This window comes from Oncorhynchus masou, chromosome 22 (genome assembly GCF_036934945.1).
Source record: "Oncorhynchus masou masou isolate Uvic2021 chromosome 22, UVic_Omas_1.1, whole genome shotgun sequence".
In the NCBI taxonomy this organism is placed as follows: domain Eukaryota; kingdom Metazoa; phylum Chordata; class Actinopteri; order Salmoniformes; family Salmonidae; genus Oncorhynchus; species Oncorhynchus masou.
The window spans coordinates 41,992,124-42,012,224 of NC_088233.1; the positions used below are offsets into that span (position 1 = coordinate 41,992,124).

The window sequence follows — 20,101 nt, forward strand, 5'->3', positions numbered from 1 at the left end:
AACTGGTGCAACGCCACATCTCCCTCTCTCCACACGGCATTGGCCCACTCCAGGGCTTTCCCGGTGAGGCACGAGACGAGGGCGGACACCCTCTCATGACCCGACGGAGCCGGGTGGATGGTGGCCAGGTATAGGTCCAGTTGTAGAAGGAACCCCTGGCAGTTCGCAGCCTTCCCATCGTATTCCTAGGCCAGGGAGAGACGAATCCCACTTGGACCAGGATGAAGAGGGGCGCTCAGTGGAGACCCCGGTTGTGCTGGTGGAGGCACTGGAAGAACTCCCTGTCTCTCCCACTGGTCCATTGCCTGGACAACGAGGTCCATGGCGGTGCCAAGATGTTGGCGTATTGCTGCGTGCTCCCAGACGCGCTCCTCCACCCCTATACCTGGGGTATCTGCTCCTGCTGACTCGATAGTATTGGTCCGTAAATTCTGTAATTCTGTAATTCTGTAATGCGATGCTACTGGCGGCAGAGAAGTCAGGCACAGGAGAGCGGAAACTGATTTAATAACCATAAACCCCCGTCTACAGAACAATACAATGAATGGGTCAAACAAAACCCGGTAAATACCAGCATACCGTGAACAAGCACTACAACAATGGGACATGGACATGGGGGGAACAGAGCGTTAAAACCTCTTGATACTCCCCATCCCGGATCCGGGATCATGAATAAAGCCTCAGGCTCATTAGCATAACGCAACGTTAACGATTTCTGAAAATCGCAAATAAAATGAAAATAATGCGCCTGCTCTCAAGCTTAGCCTTTTCCTAACAACACTGTCATCTCAGATTTTCAAAATATGCTTTTGAACCATAGCAAATCAATAATTTGTGTAAGAGTATTGCAAGCAAGCTTAGCATTTTGCGTAGCATTTAGCACGCAACATTTTCACAAAAACCAGATAACCAAATAAATAAAATCATTTACCTTTGAAGAGCTTCGGATGTTTTCAATGAGGAGACTCTCAGTTACATAGCAAATGTTTAGTTTTTCCTGAAAGAATCTTTGTGTAGGAGAAATCGCTCCGTTTTGTACATCACATTTGGCTACCGAAACGAACCGAAAATTCAGTCACCAAAACGTCAAACTTTTTCCGAATTAACTCCATAATATCGACCGAAACATGGCAAACGTTGTTTAGAATCAATCCTCAAGGTGTTTTTTCACATATCTCTTCATTGATGTGCAGTTCGTGGAAGCCTGCTTTCACCTCAGAATCGCATGGAAAAATACCAGCAGCTGAAAATGACGCACCAATTTCGACGGAGGACACCGGGCGGACACCTGGAAAATGTAGTCTCTTATGGTCAATCTTCCAATGATATGCCTACAAATACGTCACAATGCTGCAGACACCTTGGGGAAACGATAGATAGGGCAGGCTCATTCCTCTCGCATTCACAGCCATATAAGGAGACAATGGAAAACGGAGCCTCAAAAATCCTGCTGATTTCCTGGTTGCCGTTTCATCTTGGTTTTGCCTGTAGCTCCCGTTCTAGGGCACCCACAGACAATATCTTTGCAGTTCTGGAAAATTCAGAGTGTTTTCTTTCCAAAGCTATCAATTATATGCATAGTCGAGCATCTTTTTGTGACAAAATATCTTGTTTAAAATGGGAACGTTTTTCATCCAAAAATGAAATAGCGCCCCCAGAGTTTCAAGAGGTTAAATACACATGTAATTGGAACCATGTGTGATGGAAGACAAGACGAGACAAAACCAATGGAAAATGAAAAGTGGATCGGCGATGGCTAGAAGGTCGGTGACGTCGAACGCCACCCAAACAAGGAGAGGGACCAACTTCAGCGGAAGTCATGACAGTGTTAAACAAATCCAAATACACTGCTCAAAAAAATAATAAAGGGAACACTTAAACGACAAAATGTAACTCTAAGTCAATCACACTTCTGTAAAATCAAACTGTCCACTTAGGAAGCAACACTGATTGACAATAATGTCACATGCTGTTGTGCAAATGGAATAGACAACAGGTGGAAATTATAGGCATTTAGCAAGACACCCCCAATAAAGGAGTGGGTCTGCAGTTGGGGACCACGGACCACTTCTCAGTTCCTATGCTTCCTGGCTGATGTTTTGGTCACTTTTGAAAGCTGGCGGTGCTTTCACTCTAGTAGTAGCATGAGACGGAGTCTACAACCCACACAAGTGGCTCAGGTAGTGCAGCTCATCCAGGATGGCACATCAATGCGAGATGTGGCAAGAAGGTTTGCTGTGTCTGTCAGCGTAGTGTCCAGAGCATGGAGGCGCTACCAGGAGACAGGCCAGTACATCAGGAGACGTGGAGGAGGCCGTAGGAGGGCAACAACCCAGCAGCAGGACCGCTACCTCCGCCTTTGTGCAAGGAGGAGCACTGCCAGAGCCCTGCAAAATGACCTCCAGCAGGCCACAAATGTGCATGGGTCTGCTCAAATGGTCAGAAATAGACTCCATGAGGGTGGTATGAGGGCCCGATGTCCACAGGGGGGGTTGTGCTTACAGCCCAACACCGTGCAGGACGTTTGGCATTTGCCAGAGAACACCAACACCACTGGCGCCCTGTGCTCTTCACAGATGAAAGCAGCTTCACACTGAGCACATGTGACAGACGTGACAGTCTGGAGACGCTGTGGAGAACGTTCTGCTGCCTGCAACATCCTCCAGCATGACCGGTTTGGCGGTGGGTCAGTCATGGTATGGGGTGGCATTTCTTTGGGGGGGCCGCACAGCCCTCCATGTGCTCGCCAGAGGTAGCCTGACTGCCATTAGGTACCGAGATGAGATCCTCAGACCACTTGTGAGACCATATGCTGGTGTGGTTGGCCCTGGGTTCCTCCTAATGCAAGACAATGCTAGAACTTATGTGGCTGGAGTGTGTCAGCAGTTCGCCTGTTCCCCAGACCTGAATCCAATTGAGCACATCTGGGACATCATGTCTCGCTCCATCCACCAACGCCACGTTGCACCACAGACTGTCCAGGAGTTGGCGGATGCTTTCGTCCAGGTCTGGGAGGAGATCCCTCAGGAGACCATCCGCCACCTCATCAGGAGCATGCCCAGGCATTGTAGGGAGGTCATACAGGCACGTGGGGGCCACACACACTACTGAGCCTCATTTTGACTTGTTTTAAGGACATTACATCAAAGTTGGATCAGCCTGTAGTGTGGTTTTCCACTTTAATTTTGTGTGACTCCAAATCCAGAACTCCATGGGTTGATAAATTTGATTTCCATTGATAATTTTTGTGTGATTTTGTTGTCAACACATTCAACTATGTAAAGAAGAAAGTATTTAATAAGAATATTTCATTCATTCAGATCTAGGATGTGTTATTTTAGTGTTCCCTTTATTTTTTTGAGCAGTGTATATTTTATATTCAGTAGTAGCCACCCTTTGCCTTGATGACAGCTTTGCACACTCTTGGCATTCTCTCAACCAAACCATCTCAATTGGGTTGAGTTCAGGTCATCTGATGCAGCACTCGATCACTCTCCTTCTTGGTCAAATAGCCCTTACACAGCCTGGAGGTGTGTTGGGTCATTGTCCTGTTGAAAAACTAATTATAGTCCCACTAAGCCCAAACCAGATGGGATGGTGTATCGCTGCAAAATGCTGCGATAGCCATGCTGGTTAAGTGTTCTAAATAAATCGCTGACGGTATCACAAAGCCCCATCACACTTCCTCCTCCGTGCTTCACGGTGGGAACCACACATCAGAGATCATCCGTTCACCTACTCTGTGTCTCACAAAGACACGGCAGTTGGAACCAAAAATCTCAATTTCCACTGGTCTAATGTCCATTGCTTCTTATTGGTGTTCTTTAGTGGTTTCTTTGCAGCAATTTGACCATGAAGGCCTGATTTTTATGCGGTCTCCTCTCAACAGTGAATGTTGAGATGTGTCTGTTACTTGAACTCTGTAAAGTGTTTATTTGGGCTGCAATATCTGAGGCTGGTAACTCTAATGAACTTATCCCTTGCAGCAGAGGAAACTCTAAGCCTTTCTTTCCTGTGCAGGTCCTCATGAGACAGTTTCATCATAGCGCTTGGTTTTTGCGACTTCACTAAAACTTTAAAAGTTCTTAGATTTCTGCATTGACTGACCTTCATATCTTAAATTAATGATGGACTGTTGTTTCTCTTTGCTTATTTGAGCTGTTCTCTTGCCATAATATGGACTTGGTCTTTTACCGAATAAGGCTCTCTTCTATATACCACCGCTACCTTGTCACTACACAAATGGTTGGCTCAAACGCATTAATAAGGAAAGAAATTCGACAAATTAACAACTTACCGAAGCACACCTGTTAATTGTGACGCGTTCCAAGTGACTACCTCATGAAGCTGGTTGAGAGGATGCCAAGCGGGTGCAAAGCTGTCAAGACAAAGTGTGGCTACTGAAGAATCTCAAATATGAAATATATTTGGATTTTAACACTTTCTTGGGGTTACTACATGATTTTGTGTGTATGTTATTTTATAGTTTTATAGTTGGTAGTTATATAGTTATTTTATAGCTTTGATGTCTGCAATGTAGAAAACAGTTAAAAATAAAGAAACCCTTGAATGAGTAGGCGTCAACCGTTGACTGGGACCATAGCATTGAAGCTGACCTGTTTATTCTCTCTGTCAGCTGGAGAGGAGCTTCAAGTTCATGCGGGAAACAGAAGACCAACTGAAGGTCATTCCTCAGTTCTGTTTCCCTGACGCTAAGGACTGGGCCCCCGTTGACAACTTCCCCAGGTCAGGCTGCTCACACACACATCCACCCCACATAGGTGTTGACAAATGAAGAATGGGAGGCTAGTCAGCTGTTAATAAAGTGCTTTAGGTACTATGAAACAACCTGTCACTTCTTCCTGACATACATTGCCCAATAGTACCAAGACCAGGTTAATCTCACAAGCACTACGTTGTTTCCAAAAGTGACTGTTTCTGGTGGGAGACGGGTAATAATTACCCTTTACTACATGTTTTATGGGTACCGGCTTTTGGAATGTAGCTCAAGTAGACCGAGGCAGCATCCCAAATGGGATCCTTATCCCTATTTGGTGCTCAACTTTTGACCAGGTTTTAATGGGCTCTGGTCAAAAATAGTGCACTATATAGCGAACAAGTTGCCATTTGGGATGCAGTCAGAGCCACATTACACACACCTGCAGGGCAGAGACGTTGAGCTGGCTGACACGGTTCCTGTCAGAGCCAGGGTTGGTCAATGCACACCTGTCAGACTGACTGGAGCTGTCTTTGTGTGGGTTATGCAGAGTAAGTCTGCCCTGAGGGGAGGACTGGAGAACAAAGTAGGGGGTAATTTGTTTTACTGATATCAAGAAATGACCAAGGTGGTTGGATTTTTCCTTAAAACCGGATCAATGAGTTGGCGACGCAGCAAACTATCCTAGACGTTCTTAAAGTTGATAAGATTAGATTACTTTAAAATGGTGCACAGACAGTGACCCATTTTTTTCAAATGTCTAAATAAGAGGTACGTTTTTCAAAGTTGGCTGGCTAATCTGAGATTGTTTTGTGAAATACAGACATGAGTTTGAGTGCTCTATTTTCAACACACGACTCACTCCATTTCTTAACAGTTTTATTGCTCCTCCATATGAATAGTTTCCAACCTGTGTGAATTATCTTATTTTCCAGTGAAACTTTCTCCTTCGTCCTGACTGGTGAGGACGGGAGCAGACGGTTCGGATATTGTCGTCGTTTACTGGTAAGCTACTCAAATGGCTACTTTTGTTATTTTCGCCACATCCACTTCCATGTGTGTGTCACCGAGTGATGATAGTGATTGGAAATCCCTGTGTTGATATGAATTCAAACTGGAGGGCCCTATCATTCCCTGCACTGTCCTGCTCTGGGTCCACAGCCCAGTGGTAAAAGCCGGAGGCTTCCAGAAGTCTACTGCATCGTCAGCCGGTTGGGCTGTTTCGACCTCTTCTCTAAGGTACAGTATACTATACACATATTGTCTGGAGTTTTTCCTGGTCAGGTCACATGTTCAGGCCAAACTCCCGGCCTTCAGTTCAGTATGGCCACCCACAGTGAGAGGAACTGGAGCCCACATGTACCCACAGAGCCCCTCCCTCTCCCTGTTTGTCACTTTCCCACCGCAGCTTTTCAAGCTGTAGCCCTGGCCACAGTACACAAAGACACATGTGAACCCCAGCTGATGTGGTTACCACAGTGGAATATTGGCATAGGCTCCCCTGTAATGAGCCACTGATTTATGTGTGTCAGCCTACATGCACATATGTTATGTGAGTGTGCAGTTACCCGTGCTGCTTGCGTATATTTGAGTGTATACAATATATTATCAAATCAAAATCAAATCAAATTTTATTTGTCACATACATGGTTAGCAGATGTTAATGTGAGTGTAGCGAAATGCTTGTGCTTCTAGTTCCGACAATGCAGTAATAACCAACAAGTAATCTAACTAACAATTCCTAATCTACTGTCTTATACACAGTGTAAGGGGATAAAGAATATGTACATAAGGATATATGAGTGAGTGATGGTACAGAGCAGCATAGGCAAGATACAGTAGATGGTATCGAGTACAGTATATACATGTGAGATGAGTATGTAAACAAAGTGGCATAGTTAAAGTGGCTAGTGATACATGTATTACATAAGGATGCAGTCGATGATATAGAGTACAGTATATAGGTATGCATATGAGATGAATAATGTAGGGTAAGTAACATTATATAAGGTAGCATTGTTTAAAGTGGCTAGTGATATATTTACAACATTTCCCGTCAATTCCCATTATTAAAGTGGCTGGAGTTGAGTCAGTGTCAGTGTGTAGGCAGAAGCCACTCAATGTTAGTGGTGGCTGTTTAACATTTTACATTACATTTAAATCATTTAGCAGACGCTCTTATCCAGAGCGACTTACAAATTGGTGAATTCAGCTTCTGACATCCAGTGGAACAGCCACTTTACAATAGTGGGGGGGGGGTGAGAAGGATTACTTATCCTATCCTAGGTATTCCTTGAAGAGGTGGGGTTTCAGGTGTCTCCGGAAGGTGGTGATTGACTCCGCTGTCCTGGCGTCGTGAGGGAGTTTGTTCCACCATTGGGGGGCCAGAGCAGCGAACAGTTTTGACTGGGCTGAGCGGGAACTGTACTTCCTCAGTGGTAGGGAGGCGAGCAGGCCAGAGGTGGATGAACGCAGTGCCCTTGCTTGGGTGTAGGGCCTGATCAGAGCCTGGAGGTACTGCGGTGCCGTTCCCCTCACAGCTCCGTAGGCAAGCACCATGGTCTTGTAGCGGATGCGAGCTTCAACTGGAAGCCAGTGGAGAGAGCGGAGGAGCGGGGTGACGTGAGAGAACTTGGGAAGGTTGAACACCAGACGGGCTGCGGCGTTCTGGATGAGTTGTAGGGGTTTAATGGCACAGGCAGGGAGCCCAGCCAACAGCGAGTTGCAGTAATCCAGACGGGAGATGACAAGTGCCTGGATTAGGACCTGCGCCGCTTCCTGTGTGAGGCAGGGTCGTACTCTGCGGATGTTGTAGAGCATGAACCTACAGGAACGGGCCACCGCCATGATGTTGGTTGAGAACGACAGGGTGTTGTCCAGGATCACGCCAAGGTTCTTAGCGCTCTGGGAGGAGGACACAATGGAGTTGTCAACCGTGATGGCGAGATCATGGAACGGGCAGTCCTTCCCCGGGAGGAAGAGCAGCTCCGTCTTGCCGAGGTTCAGCTTGAGGTGGTGATCCGTCATTCGCCACCTGGTCATCAGAAGGGGGAAAGGAGAAGATTAATTGTGTGTCGTCTGCATAGCAATGATAGGAGAGACCATGTGAGGTTATGACAGAGCCAAGTGACTTGGTGTATAGCGAGAATAGGAGAGGGCCTAGAACAGAGCCCTGGGGGACACCAGTGGTGAGAGCGCATGGCGAGGAGACAGATTCTCGCCACGCCACCTGGTAGGAGCGACCTGTCAGGTAGGACGCAATCCAAGCGTGGGCCGCGCCGGAGATGCCCAACTCGGAGAGGGTGGAGAGGAGGATCTGATGGTTCACAGTATCGAAGGCAGCCGATAGGTCTAGAAGGATGAGAGCAGAGGAGAGAGAGTTAGCTTTAGCAGTGCGGAGCGCCTCCGTGATACAGAGAAGAGCAGTCTCAGTTGAATGACTAGTCTTGAAACCTGACTGATTTGGATCAAGAACAGTCTGATGGCCTTGAGATAGAAGCTGTTTTTCAGTCTCTCGGTCCCAGCTTTGATGCACCTGTACTGACCTCGCCTTCTGGATGATAGCGGGGTGAACAGGCAGTGGCTCGGGTGGTAGATGTCCTTGATGATCTTTATGGCCTTCCTGTAACATCGGGTGGTGTAGGTGTCCTGGAGGGCAGGTAGTTTGCCCCCGATGATGCGTTGTGCAGACCTCACTACCCTCTGGAGAGCCTTACGGTTGAGGGCGGAGCAGTTGCCGTACCAGGCGGTGATACAGCCCGCCAGGATGCTCTCGATTGTGCCCCTGTAGAAGTTTGTGAGTGCTTTTGGTGACAAGCCGAATTTCTTCAGCCTCCTGAGGTTGAAGAGGCGCTGCTGCGCCTTCTTCACGATGCTGTCTGTGTGAGTGGACCAATTCAGTTTGTCTGTGATGTGTATGCCGAGGAACTTAACTTGCTACTCTCTCCACTACTGTTCCATCGATGTGGATAGGGGGGTGTTCCCTCTGCTGTTTCCTGAAGTCCACAATCATCTCCTTAGTTTTGTTGACGTTAAGTGTGAGGTTATTTTCCTGACACCACACTCCGAGGGCCCTCACCTCCTCCCTGTAGACCGTCTCGTCGTTGTTGGTAATCAAGCCTACCACTGTTGTGTCGTCCGCAAACTTGATGATTGAGTTGGAGCGTGCGTGGCCACGCAGTCGTGGGTGAACAGGGAGTACAGGAGAGGGCTCAGAACGCACCCTTGTGGGGCCCCAGTGTTGAGGATCAGCGGGGAGGAGATGTTGTTACCTACCCTCACCACCTGGGGGCGGCCCGTCAGGAAGTCCAGTACCCAGTTGCACAGGGCGGGGTCGAGACCCAGGGTCTCGAGCTTGATGACGAGCTTGGAGGGTACTATGGTGTTGAATGCCGAGCTGTAGTCGATGAACAGCATTCTCACATAGGTATTCCTCTTGTCCAGATGGGTTAGGGCAGTGTGCAGTGTGGTTGAGATTGCATCGTCTGTGGACCTATTTGAGCGGTAAGCAAATTGGAGTGGGTCTAGGGAGTCAGGTAGGGTGGAGGTGATATGGTCCTTGACTAGTCTCTCAAAGCACTTCATGATGACGGAAGTGAGTGCTACGGGGCGGTCTGGGCCTGCAGCCTTGCGAGGGTTAACACGTTTAAATGTTTTACTCACCTCGGCTGCAGTGAAGGAGAGACCGCATTTTTCCGTTGCAGGCAGTGTCAGTGGCACTGTATTGTCCTCAAAGTGGGCAAAAAAAGTTATTTAGTCTGCCTGGGAGCAAGACATCCTGGTCCGTGACTGGGCTGGATTTCTTCCTGTAGTCCGTGATTGACTGTAGACCCTGCCACATGCCTCTTGTGTCTGAGCCGTTGAATTGGGATTCTACTTTGTCTCTGTACTGACGCTTAGCTTGTTTGATAGCCTTACGGAGGGAATAGCTGCATTGTTTGTATTCAGTCATGTTACCAGACACCTTACCCTGATTGAAAGCAGTGGTTCGTGCTTTCAGTTTCACACGAATGCTGCCATCAATCCAAGGTTTCTGGTTAGGGAATGTTTTAATCGTTGCTATGGGAACGACATCTTCAACGCACGTTCTAATGAACTCGCACACCGAATCAGCGTATTCGTCAATGTTGTTATTTGACGCAATACGAAACGTGTCCCAGTCCACGTGATGGAAGCAGTCTTGGAGTGTGGAGTCAGCTTGGTCGGACCAGCGTTGGACAGACCTCAGCGTGGGAGCTTCTTTTTTAGCTTTTGTCTGTAGGCAGGTATCAGCAAAATGGAGTTGTGGTCAGCTTTTCCGAAAGGGGGCGGGGCAGGGCCTTATATGCGTCGCGGAAGTTAGAGTAACAGTGATCCAAGGTTTTTCCGCCCCTGGTTGCGCAATCGATATGCTGATAAAATTTAGGGAGTCTTGTTTTCAGATTAGCCTTGTTAAAATCCCCAACAACGATGAATGCAGCCTCCGGATAAATGGTTTCCAGTTTGCAAAGAGTTAATTAAAGTTCGTTCAGAGCCATCGATGTGTCTGCTTGGGGGGGATATATACGGCTGTGATTATAATCGATATAAACTGGGTGGTTCGAGCCCTGAATGCTGATTGGCTGAAAGTTGTGGTATATCAGACCATATACCATGGGTATGACACATGTATTTTTACTGCTCTAATTACATTGGTAACCAGTTTATAATAGCAATAAGGCACCTCTGGGGTTTGTGGTATATGGTCAATATACCACGGTGTCCTAGCATTACTTAAATGTGTTGTAGTGCATAAGCTTTAGTTTAGTGTACTGTTAAGTGTACTTTCTATACCATATTTAATTGTGTAAGTTAATGTGCTTTAGGGTATAGTGTACTTCCTACTCCATTGTGAATGTGTGTGCCGTATTCCCCCTAGATCCTGGATGAGGTAGAAAAGAGGAGGGCCATCTCTCCAGCCCTAGTGCAGCCCTTCATGAGGGGCATCATGGAGGCTCCATTCCCCGCTCCGGGGAGAACCATCACTGTGAAGAACTTCCTGCCTGGCTCAGGCACTGAGGTAAGGGGGAATAACTTTACAGAGTAGGGGTGGCTAGAGCCGATTCCACCACTGGCCATAGGAGGTGGCCTTCGGCTTTACTGAAAATGTCATTGAGTTGAGGTGTTTATCTTGTGCGTTATAAACTTTGAATGTGTGTACACTGTGCTGTATGCAAGTGTGTTTTGTGACGTTAGTAGCCTGTGTGTTTATGTAAATACATATCTTTCTCGCTCTCTCCCCCTCTCTCTCTCGTTCTCCATCTTTCTCAGGTGATAGAGCTGTGTCGTCCGTCTGACTCTCGTCTGGAGCATGTGGACTTTGAGTGTCTGTTCTCCTCTCTGTCGCTGCGTCTGCTCCTCAGAGTCTTTGCCTCTCTGCTGCTGGAGCGCAGGGTCCTCTTCACCGCTGACAAACTCAGGTGGGACACTACTGTGTGCTCTATGGCCACTGGTGATAGGGGATCTATACAGTTACTTTGACTCCAAGTATCGATTTGTCATAGGTGTTTTTGTTGTTGCTAGTTAGCGTTAGCTAGCGCTAGCCTCCTGTATCTGCGGCAAAACGCAGCTATTTTTCATCCTATAGCTTGTTCTCCAAGGTTTTTTTCAGCACCCCCCCCCCCCGATGACTGATCAAAACTAATTTCCTCATGTTCTCTTTTGTCTCTCTTCTGCAGACTTATACAGAGCAATATGTTTGGAACATCAAAATAAAATTGCAGTACTGAATCGCAATACATATAGAATCGTGAGAACCTCCATACGTATTGTATCGGCACCTAAGTATCATGATAATATTGTATCATGTGAGGTCCCTAGAAATTCCGATCCCAAGTGGTCACGTCCCAAAACAAGCCCTAGCCTCTATTCGGCCTAGTCTAGTAACTAGGGGCTAATGGCTATGTGTGTTTGCTCAGTGTCAGATTCAGAAAACGTTAATGTCCTCAGAGGCAATTCATCTTGCAGCAGACATAAAACATATCACATCTAAAAATGTAAAATAAATAGCAAATATATTTACAAGCAAATAGGCAGGGTAAGTGCAGTTTCATAGTGCATGTGCTAAGTATAATTAGTCCAACATTTTAAGTTGCAGAATTGCATTTGGAATAAAAGAGTACTTGGCCCCATTTTTATTTTATGTTTAAAAAAAATATATATATTTTTTAGCATTCGGTAGTCTGTACCTGTGGCCAGATGGAAGGAGCTGGAATTCAGGGTGGAGTGGATGGGAAGTGTCCACCGCTATTATATTTACCTTCTGGAGGGATCTGCCCAGGTAGAGAGATGACAGTTCTTGCTGTTGCTGACCCATGATTTTTCCACAAGTCCTGACTCTTGCCCAACCTATTTTTCTGTGCCACCTTGATATTCCCAATCCAGCAAGTCAAGCAGTAGGACAGAATGCTCTCAATGATTTATAAAAGAGAACCATGATGGTTAGATCAACATTAAAGTGCAGTTTAGTCTGTTGGCCTTCAAAATAGCGTCAGTACACTGATCCCAGGACAGCTTGTTGTCAATGACTAGCCCAAGGTATTTGTACTCCTCCACTATTTCAATGGGCTCACCTTATATCAGTGATGGTGTGTGCATGGTAGTGTTCCTTCAAAGGTCAATCACCATGTCCTTTTGTTTTTGATGTATTTAATATTACATGGATGACTCCGGCCAGACAGTAAAATCCTTCAGACGGTCCGTGCTCGGTTTCATGCCCTTCAAGAAGACTGACCAAAGCAGTATCGTCAGCATATTTGATCAGGTGGCACCCTGGGAACCGGCTCCGGCAGCTGTCTGTATACAGTATGTATAGTACTGCAAATTGGAGGGGGTCAAGAAGGTGTCTGGTGGTGGTTTATGTATGCCTTGATGATCTTTTCAATAGATTTAATCAAGAGAGGTAAGAGCGACAGGTCTAATCATTTGATGCAGATGGATGGGAGGTTTTTGGAACAGGTACAACAATACATTTTTTCAATAGTGATGGAATTTCCAATGTATCCAGGAACTGCTGAAATAGAGCAGAAGATACCACTCAGCTGAGTGGTACAGTGTTTCAAGACACAACCACTTACATTATCAGGCCCCTGGCTCTTTCGTGCTCCAGTGCTTTTGAATGCTCGTTGTACGACTTCCTCATCGATGACAATCAAGCTCTCTGTTGCCATGACATCCTCCTCCAGACAGGCCAGGGGAGCGAGGGCGCCCCCTGTTGCAAAGCGAGTGAAGAACTTCAGTTCATTGGCTGTTGAGGGCACACCCTCTCATCCAGGCAGGGATCGATACGTTGCCTCGCTGTGAAAGGGGCGTTTGCCCAACCGGGTAGAGTCTCCCTGTAACATTATCTGTTGCACCTTATCCTTGTACTGGAATCTTGCCTTTTTAATCTCTTCGTTCACCTCTCTCTCTACCTCTTCGAGTGGATTCCCGGAGGAAGACGCTTGTTTCTTCTTGTTAAAGCACCACTTTCAATTCTTTGGTCACCCGTGGCACGCTAAGAAATATCTTACATGTTTTTTTTGTGAGGGATCGCCAAATAAACACAAATTACGTTAGTCAACTCGTTCAGGTCAGCGGATGATTCTTCAAATCCACTAAATGAGATACAGTCAAAGCATCCCAGCAGTTGATCACTACTGTCGTTGTCCCACTCCTGTGTTCTGTTTTTCCACCGCCTGCCCCCTTTTGACTAACTGTCTATAAGTTGCTCGTAGAAAAGTGTTATGGTCTGATCCACCCACTGGAGGTCTGGCCAAGGATGAATACATTTTCGCGACCGAGCCGTAAAACAAATCAATGATCTTATTTCCCCTTGTTAGACAAGTCACATACTGTGTGAAAGTACTCGGTGTGTTGAGAGTGCAGCTATTGAAATCCCCCATGATGAATTGGGCGCATCAGGGGAAATCGCATCAAGCTCTTGAGTGAGGTTTGAAATGTTGTCTGCTGCAATGACAGTTTGCTCTTGGATAGATATAAACGGTTGTTTATAAAAAGCTGGGTGGAATTTACGGGGGAGGAAGAAGGGGTGCAGTGACAATGACAGTAGTCACCCCTGACAGTGCATATTTTCTTCCCTTGACAATCGTAGTTTTCTATCATTTATCAGAACAGACTCCGCCTCCGTGCTCCTTACCACTAGCTTCTCTGCCCATATTAGTGACGGTGAATCCGTCAGCGGTGACTTCAGGCGGGCACCGTTTCCGACAGCCAAGTTTCAGAGGCCATCACACAGGCCTTCCTGTATTCATATAGATACTGAGCAGGGTAGTTGTTTTTGTTCCTCCTCAACCTCTGCCGCACACCTCCTTTTCCTCCTTCACCGGGTTGTTTTGTCTCACCATCTCTGCAGGTATGTCCCCTTTGATCCATTCTCCCGAACGTGCGGTATTACATTGTAATAGAGCTATAGCAGATGTGTGGTGCCCACCGACTTTCTCAGATGTTCGCATGCTGTTTCAGGTACCAGCAAAATGAATCAAAGTAGGAGAATAATCCACTGTATGCACATCATGTCGCTCTACCGTAGCCTAATCAGTAATCCGATGCAACATAAAACACTAATACACTACTATAGACAAAGCAACAAAAACAGTTTAAACGACGGACAAACGCTGCAGGGCACCACTGCGCTGCGTCCTCCTGCCCATTCTCAATTAAGCCTCACGCTTTCAGTCACCAAAGTATTTTGAGTACATAATGTCAGCTATGGATCAGTACAACTTATCTAGCTACCTTTTTTTGTTGTTATTATGTATGAGTAAACCGACTTGAGATCAGGTGAAAGGCAGAGGAGAGGGAACAGGATGTGACAGACAGACAGACAGACAGACAGACAGACAGACAGACGGCTCCTGGAATAGACAGAGAAAGAGTGTTAAGGAAGGAATGCTGTTGTGTTATACAGTCGTCTAGGGAACAATCATTTCTCTCTGGAAATATGTCATGGAAGCCAGATACAGGGTTGGTGTAGAAGTGAAAGGGTTAAGACTGCCGTGTGCAACCGATTTGACGCACTAGCATCCACTAGTCACCTGTTATTGACGGGTGCCTTGAGATAGACCCTGGAAATGCTTTATAGTCTTTCTTTGATGTGCATTTCCCTGTCACTTAGGTGCTGTTAACACAGGCAGCTCAATTCTGATCTTTAGTTGATCTGATTGGTCAAAAGCCTAATTAGTGGAAAAAGATCTGAATTGGGCTACCTGTGTAAACTCTGCATCATTAAATGCTTCTGAAAACCCAGCAGGAAAAGCTTGTGAATCCACAATAGATTGTTCCACTGTGACATTGTTCTACTGTTGCATGGAAATGAGTGGAAACTTGGCCTCACAATCACTGATTTTTGTTTTTGACTTAATTAAATGAAACAGACACGCACATTGGAGGCATTAAGTTAACAGCGCTGGGTTAGTTCATTCACTCCCGCAATATATACTGTAGTGTTAAAGCACGCCCCCTAAAGATTCATGAACAAGTTCTCAAAAAGCCATGCTTTACAAAGTGCAATGTTCAGTTTTATGTTCTAAAGCAAGTCTTGACAATAGCTGAAGAATCTGCTACTACCACCTTGTGGTGGAATATAGAACTGCATTGAATACAGTACAAAGCACGCTGACTTATATTATGTGGCTATGTGTAGGCTACCACTACAGTCATATTTTTGCCGTTAGGTTTTGAATTAATGTTAACAACTTGTTCTATTCTGTCAGTTGACATCCTATTCTCTCCCTCCCTCTCGCCCCTCTCTCTGCAGTACTCTGTCTCAGTGTTGCCATGCGATGGTGGCTCTACTCTACCCGTTCACCTGGCAGCACACCTACATCCCTGTGCTGCCCCCTTCCATGCTGGACATAGTATGTACCCCCACCCCCTTCATCGTGGGTCTGCTATCCAGCTCTCTGCCCAGCCTCAAAGAGCTGCCCATCGAGGAGGTGAGACCAGGCCCCTGAGCCCAGCCCACTGTGTGTGTGTGAACCCCTAACCTCATCCCTTTCCTCAATAAACAATGATCTCTGTGGGTCTACTCTGAGAAAGAGCTGAGGCTGCCACACTGTGCGGAAATGACATCCGGCTCTCTCCTCAGGTCCTGGTGGTTGATCTCGGCAACAGCCGCTTCCTCAGACAGGTATACATCCCTAACAACGGTACCCATAGCAACAGACAAAGAACATACTGTATGTCTCTTACATAATTGGCTACACCCATAGATGTAGATACAGCTCTCTGCTCATGGCACACGGTCGTCATTTCCTCTCACACCTCGGTCTTTCCACTCCAGCTGGATGACGAGGACTCCATTCTGCCTCACAAGTTGCAGGCTGCTCTGGAACATATTCTGGACAAGAGGAAGGAACTGGCCAGTGAGATGCCCACCGGTGAGTCAGTGCTACTATATTAACACCAGAAAAGTCATGTTGTGACTAATACATGCTTGACGAAGGTCTATGTGACTGTTGATATATGTTAATTACCAAATGCCTACTCATGACCGCCATGTTGAATCTGTCTCTCTCCAGACACGAGCTCCCTCAGCACGGTGGTGTCGGAGACCTTTGTACGTTTCTTCGTGGAGATGGTGGGCCACTACCCTCTCTTCATGGGTGGGGGGGATCGAGAGGACGAGTCTGGAGCCCCCTCGCCCACCCTGTCCTGCTTTCAGCGCGAGGCCTTCTGCAAGGCTGTCACTTCCAAGAGTCTGAAGAGGTTCCTGGAGGTCTTCATGGAGACCCAGATGTTCGCTGGGTTTGTGGCAGAGAGGGAGCAGCGCAGGCAGGGTCTAAGAGGTGTGGAGATGGGTAGTAGAGCATTTGAATCTTGTTAGTGCCTGGTTGTGAGCACTCCCATAAGATACGCCTGCTTTTGGAGTCTGTATGCCTGTCTGAAATGCATAATTATGACAATTTTGCATAATTACCTGTCTGTCCAGGTTTGTTTGAGGTGAGGTCACAAGATTACCTGGACTCTCTCCCAGGGAGTGAACAGCGTGGGGTCAACAAGTTCCTCAAGGGTCTAGGTAAGGCCCAAATCCTCTCCCATACATCCTATCCACTCAAGTACCTACATACACCATATACCAAGTCACTCTGAATAACAGGTGTTGCATTCGTGAAACTACATTCCTCCATGTTTGAAAAGGTTGTCACTCACGCCAAAGTTATGTTGATCCGGTTCTGTTGCTTGTTTTTATTTTCAGGAAATAAGATGAAATTCCTGTCCAAGAAATGATGCCTCGGGACGGATCTCCATGAGAGGGAGCATGTTCAAAAGAGGTTGAGAACAAAACACTTTGTCTAAGGACCCAAACTCCCTGTGGATAGCATGAAGAAGGGGATTGTGTCCACAAGCTTATGGAGACAAACTGGGCAAGGACTGAACACTCCTTGCAATATTTGGACTGAACATGAATGACTTTGGGGGGTGTTGGGGTTTAGCAATCGGACCAAAAACATTCATATTGTCGCAGCCCCAAAGACACTGATCCATCAAGGAACGTCGTTCTCCTTTGAGGTCTTATCATTCGCAAGTGTCTCTCTGTCGCCCCTGAGAGCTTACTTTTGTAAAGCTGTCGGCCTTTATAGTGTACATTGATGTACTGTATAGCACAGTCCATTTCCATTCCTAGAGTTGGGATAGAATGACTCCAGCCACATACCTGAAAGACTCCACTGAGGATGTTGCTGGGTGGGCCAAAAGACCATTCCATTTTGTACCGTTTAAACATTCCACATATTTCTATTGAGTACAACTTCTATGTTAACAGGAGGCTTAAGTTAATTTATACGGTGTACTTTTTAAGAGTAACTGTTGCTTCCATTTTCCCTCCTTCAAATGAAAGCAAAATAACATCCTGTAGTTTTGTGATAGGCTTTATGTAGTCTGTATGGAGGAGGGGTCGTAGACCACTGGGTTACTATTGAGGAAATATACCACTGAGACAGAGTGAACTATGGATTGGAATGGGTGTAAGGGAAATTATCAGAAAATCATACCTTGGAGAAGGCAAAGGAGGCCTAAAACAAATTGATATGTAATTGTCAAACACCACTAGTTTCGCCTTAAACCTTGATTTGAAAATGTTATGAAATAATTAAAGTTATTTTTAATTAATTAATACAAGGATGTGGGCCTCATTCATACCTGATTGCTTTTATAATGTCATAAACTGATTATTAAATCACACATTATCACTCAGAGGGTTATTGACTTGATGTCACGAAACAAAAAGGACAATTATTGTACAATTGAGCCCTTAATTTAAGTCATTTTCTACATGATCCACTGGAGGGCTCTCGCTATTACCCATTTCATTCAGTACTGACGCTCCAGTTGTTCAGAGTCCACTCTACCAGTGCTCAATTTATTATGGTTTCCTTAAAGATGAATAGCACAATAGATTTTCATCGTTTGCTAAAACTAAATGACCATTGATATCGAACGAAAAATCATTATGAACGATATATATCAACATGTTGCCAAATGGCATTACAAGTTTTAAAAAAAGTGTATAGTTGGCCTATTTATAGTTAACCTAATATAAATAGTAATTTATATTATCAAATGTATTACTTGAATAGTGCCCTATAAACAAATATTGTTTATCTTCATTATAGGGTTATTTCACAACAAATAATTAGAAGAGGGCTGATGAGGTTTCGCAATAGCGTTGCCCCTTAGTGTGTTTGTCCCTCTGTGAAGAGGCAATGACTATCCCCGACCTCTGTTTTTCTTTGTGATTCCCTTTTTCCCCTTACCAAGGCTGGCTTTCTTTTCCTTTTCGGTGCGCCGTCCCCTCGAATCCCCCTCCCTCATTACGTGTTGACCGGTCGGTCCTGCCTCCCTATTTCCCCTCGTCTTTTTCGCTCCCTTCCAGGCTTCATGTCATTACCACAGCTAATTCCTGACATTCCAGCCCTCTTCGCGCTTCAAACGACTCAGGAAAGGGGCGACAAAAATTTTAATATATTTCTTCACAGAAATCTGACCCCAGAAATTCCACTTGCCTGTTTGACCCATCGGTGTTGTCTGTGGCTTGACTTTCAACAGGTACGTTTACAACATGTTTATCTGTCTCTTTGCTTTGTTAGTTGAACATCTGTTTTCTTTCATAAACCAATGCCTCTCAAGTTGTTGCCAAACTTTCTGTTTCAGAGTTCGACTGGTCAGCTGTAGCCGTAGTACAGTCGTCTGCCGGTTACATTGTTTATAAAACGCTGTATGAGGTACAAATTCTTTAAATTTCTGACATTTTTTTTCGTCGAATTTCTAAATTTGCACGGTACTTCCTGCGTTTCAGACGGAACTTTTTAAAGGAAACTAATAACGTCATAGACGCGCAGTTCAACGTTAGCGCTCCTCTGGGTGATGGGCTACTGATATTATAAAATTAATAGATATGTTTACAAAATAGATATTGCAGTTGCCTCATTTGAGTGTCAGTTGTCCGAAAATCTGAGAATGTTTCCGAAATAATAGAGATGACATGAGTTAATTTTGTTGTGCCAAATAAAAATACCAGTCTACTATTAATAATAACTATTACTCTGAATTACTTCCACTAACAATAACTACAGCGATTAATACTAATTTAGCACTTGAGCTATATCTTCAATAACTATATCTAGAAAAAAAAATTAAAACAATTACGTGTATTATGTGGCTATGATTGTGTTATATGCCCATGAAAGTAGTTCCCATGATCTTACATGTCAATATAATGTGTGAAATGTCCACATACCATACATTTACAGTATGCCTGTTAAGTCAACAACATGTGGTTTACTGTGTTGTCTGTGCCCAACAAAGTTTTAACGTCCACATTTTCAAACAATTTTATTTTCGCCTTGTTTATGATGTAGTGTACTTGGTATGCTGTTTTTGAGTCCCCAAATCCAACCACTGCTACCTGGCATATTGTGTGCACTGTGCGTAGCCAGTGATGACCAATCAGCACACACACAGGGTTTGGTTTTGTAGTGGAGCGGATAAATTGTGTAGAGTCTAGTCATGGTGGTGCTGACAGGCTGTGTGAGGGAGTATTTTTGGTCTGGGTCCCAGAGCAGGGTTAGTGTGTGTGTGAGAGTCCATCCCTCCCCTGGAGCAACAGGTGGAATGGGCCAGGGCCCTGGAGAGGTAGGGGGCAAGCACACCCCTGTTAGGGCACTCTCTTAAAACTACTGTATGACAGCCAAGGATTATTCATGTAATCAATCCTTTCTCACTTTTAGTTTTTCTGTCTTGGGGTCTCTGAGTTCACGACCCTAGTCTGTTTTCTCATTTACATACTGTAGCCTATTAATGATGAATTGCTAACTTGTCATTCTGTCTCTGTCAGTGTGTCCGTATCATCAGGTGTCTGCAATTTAT

General features: G+C 45.5%; 1 protein-coding gene across 1 annotated transcript in view; it reads left to right on the plus strand.

The window, feature by feature from the left end:
* LOC135509520 (DENN domain-containing protein 2A-like) overlaps window positions 1–17,848 on the plus strand; it is a 47,062-nt gene extending 29,214 nt beyond the window's left edge. Inside the window, 11 exon segments of the mRNA XM_064930254.1 lie at window positions 4,637–4,746; window positions 5,653–5,722; window positions 5,879–5,956; window positions 10,614–10,754; window positions 11,006–11,154; window positions 15,492–15,669; window positions 15,822–15,863; window positions 16,017–16,113; window positions 16,255–16,521; window positions 16,665–16,751; window positions 16,932–17,848. Of these exon segments, the coding sequence (XP_064786326.1) occupies window positions 4,637–4,746; window positions 5,653–5,722; window positions 5,879–5,956; window positions 10,614–10,754; window positions 11,006–11,154; window positions 15,492–15,669; window positions 15,822–15,863; window positions 16,017–16,113; window positions 16,255–16,521; window positions 16,665–16,751; window positions 16,932–16,963 (1,251 nt within the window). The 3' untranslated portion in view covers window positions 16,964–17,848.
* Window positions 17,849–20,101: the final 2,253 nt, after the last annotated feature.